Source organism: Charadrius vociferus, unplaced genomic scaffold, assembly GCF_000708025.1.
Source record: "Charadrius vociferus isolate BGI_N301 unplaced genomic scaffold, ASM70802v2 scaffold843, whole genome shotgun sequence".
Taxonomy (NCBI): domain Eukaryota; kingdom Metazoa; phylum Chordata; class Aves; order Charadriiformes; family Charadriidae; genus Charadrius; species Charadrius vociferus.
In genome coordinates, this window is record NW_009647430.1 from 20,844 (window position 1) to 24,089 (window position 3,246).

Here is a 3,246-nt window from a genome sequence, read left to right on the forward strand (position 1 = left end):
GGAATGCGTGTGGTAGAGCTCAGGTCTCTGTGCAGGCTTTCCTCCCAGGGAACACGCCGATTGCTCATCTCAGCTTTCCACACCAGCACTACCACCTCCCTCAAGTGTCACTGACAAACTGGTGTAGGCTGGGAAGGCAGAGATCTGAAGCAGCAGCTCCTCTGCCTGCAGCCTGCTCCAGCTGCACAAACACGCTTCTGCCTGTGTCAGAGACAGCATTTCCCAGTCAATTGACTTCACTCCTGCCTCCCTACACGGTTTTAAGCAGAGATTTGGTGGATTTAGGCTGATTTCATTCCCCTCATAACACCACTTAGCTGAAAGTGTTATAACAAATGCCTAGATACAGTGTGACTCAAAGCTGACAAAACTAAATACCAAAGGCCTTGGTGCTTTATTAGAAGCCAATCTGACTTCAGAAGCAATGATTTTAGAAAGTCCAAATAGCAAAACCATCCCAGTAGTGGGAGCAGAGGATATGAGGAGTTTAGCGCTACCAGGAATAGCCTGGATTTCTGAATCTTGTTTCCTCCGATGACTGTGCTATTTGGTTTGCAGTCCATCCGCTCTTCTGCCTTCACCCGAAACGCATTTAAGTTCCTCTGCCAATTCCAGCCAAATTTCAGGGGTGGAGACCATCAGCTCCTATAGATTTTTTGGGGAGTTGGCAGAAGACAGGCAAATTAAAGCACGTCCCCAGGGAATGCAATAGTCTCTTCTGATCGGCCAAACTGCCCACGTGCCCAGAACCAGCCAGACCGCATTCTCCCTTTGGCTCTTGTTTTCTTTGCCCATCCGCAACCCACATAACCCAACCTCCAACCCCTGTGCCTATGCCCCAGCAGAGGCTTCCTTCACCTGCTGCAGCAAAACATGGCCTGAGACTTGCTCCGACAGCAGATGAGGACCTGAAGATTGCACCCCAAACGGGTGGAGGCCACAAGGCCTATCGACAAGGAGACTAAGATGAGCCAGAGCTAACAACGGATGAGCAGCTCAGTCCCCACACCAAAGCTGAGAAGCTGATTCAGCCAAATAAATGCACCTGAAAACTGAAAGAAACTTACAGCTCACTCTGCTGGAGGCAGAGGATGATTCTCGAGATGCTGCCTTCTTCGAAATGGCCCTGCTGATAGACCTCCGGATCATGCTCTCCCTTTTGCGGGCCAGCGAATATTTTTCTGCCAAGGAGGTCCTATGGTTTTTGTTGGAGCCTCCCACAAGGCTCCGGCGTCCAGAGCAACAGCGCATTTTGGAACTCACTGTAGTCATTTTGCAGTCAGAGTCCTGGCAAAGCACCTTTTTGAGGCCTTGAGGAGGCTGATCTCCTTGGAGCACAGCAGGATCTCCATTTCTAGCAGCCTTGGGAGTGGAGGTACTTGTTCTTCTTTTGGGGGCCGCCTCCTCCCCCTCGCTTGCTGTCTGGCCACCAGGGACGGCGGTGACAGAAGACATGTCATGCAGCTCAGTGGCTGCGTCCCCCTTGGGCAATCGCTCCCCCGTAACAGCCTTACAGGCGGTGTCACTGCTACCGGGACCCTGCGGGCAGTCCTGACAATCCACCTGCGCCACGGGACCCTCTGCTGGCCCTTTCCCAGCCAGTGCGGGGAGCTCGGTTCTAACACTGGCCTGAGACCTCATCGCACAGTCAGGCACGGACACCTCTTCCCCCTGACAGCCAAGGTTCCGGGGTTGCTCTTTGCTGTCGCGCTTTTGGGAACTTGGCTTGGAAGACACTGGCTTGACGCCACTTCTCCTTCTGGACAACCTTAAATAAAAACAATTTTAAATTAAGTGATGAAGAAGTCTCCTGCTCCCAAAGAATTTTTAGAGAAAAAAGCAGACAACAAGTTTGGAAGTGACCCTGCAGGCTTCTTCCCTCCACCATTCCCCCTCACAACCCATCTTTTATCACTGATGAAATGCAGGAGCTGAACCTTGAGAGCTTGCAGATGTGCTCTGGCAGATGTAGCTGGAACAATTTAGAAATTGCTGCTCTCTGCAAGATGTTTTTTGCTGGACGTTACCACTCTATAGCATAGCCAGGGATGCAGGGCACGTACCCCCACTGCAACCATCCCAGCTATCAGCCTGGCGTGCTGGCATGACTCACAATTAAAGGTTGTATCATACGGACACAAACTGCAGCAGCTGAGGTACCAGGACCAGGACCTCGTTGCTCTTTGCAGACAGTAACCCACAGCCCCAGATGGAGCAGACACCAAGGGACAGTAAAGTCATTCTGGTACAACCAACTCCACTCTGTTTGCCTTGAGCAAAGCACAGCCATCCACACGGGGAGGGATTTTGGATCAAGGATGTCGCAGTCTCTTGTGATCAGCTCCATGCGGAAGCCTCCCCTGTAGAGATCTACAAGATCCCAGCTAGAAACAGGAGGCTCTGCCGCTCTCTGGCAGGCTGCTCAGTACAAAACACACCCCCAGCGCTGGGGAGGCGGGGACCCAAGTGCTGAGAAAACATCCATCGCTCTAAACGCCGAGTTTGAGAACAGGCTGGCAAACACAGCAACGCCGCCAATACATGTGCAACCTGACAGCGTCATGTTGAGAAAGGCAACAACAACAGCAAAACTTTTACAGTTAGGACCGCAAAATTATCAGGTACAGTAAATGCCTCTAGCTCTATTGCTTCAGTTAAACCCAACCAACTATGTAGAGGCTTGGGGAACCTCAGCAGTGAAGTCCTCTTTGCTCTGTTAGGTAACTTGCCATGAGAGGACAGAGCCACACACTCGATCAGCAAGTCAAGGAGATCAAGTGGACAAATGCAAAGCCAAAGGACAACTTTGGTTGTCCAGAAAAAAGCAGCTTCCGATGCCAAAGCGACCCAGAGGTAGCCAGGTAAAGGGTGCAGACTGGAGACAATGACGGAGAGCTAATGTGCAAGTGTGCAACAGCTAGAAAAGGCAGCTGAGAAAACCCGCTGAGGTGCAAGAAAGTTTTACAGCCCCTGGCACACCACCACCCGCAGGCAGGGACTTGTCCTACTGCCAGTATTCAAGCTGATACCCTCTGCCCTCCTTTAAGCCTTGTTCTCTTAATTTCTCATTCTGACCTCTAGCAAGAAGAGGGACCTTTTGCTAGAATTAACTAAAAAGAGTACTAATTGAGAAACGTGTAACTAACAATACACTAAGAAATGGGGTTTAAAATACATACCGAGAAAAACAGAGCAAGGAAAACAACAATGGCCTGACCCTGCAGGACAGAGCACAATGTGCTGAAC

The 3,246-nt window shown here is 50.8% G+C and overlaps 1 protein-coding gene across 1 annotated transcript in view; it reads right to left on the minus strand.

Moving 5' to 3' along the window:
- LOC104282471 (inner centromere protein-like) overlaps positions 1–3,246 on the minus strand; it is a 17,056-nt gene that overhangs the window by 12,112 nt on the left and 1,698 nt on the right. Inside the window, exon 3 of the mRNA XM_009880564.1 lies at positions 1,068–1,768. Within this exon, the coding sequence (XP_009878866.1) occupies positions 1,068–1,768 (701 nt within the window). The remainder of the gene's footprint in view (positions 1–1,067; positions 1,769–3,246) is intronic.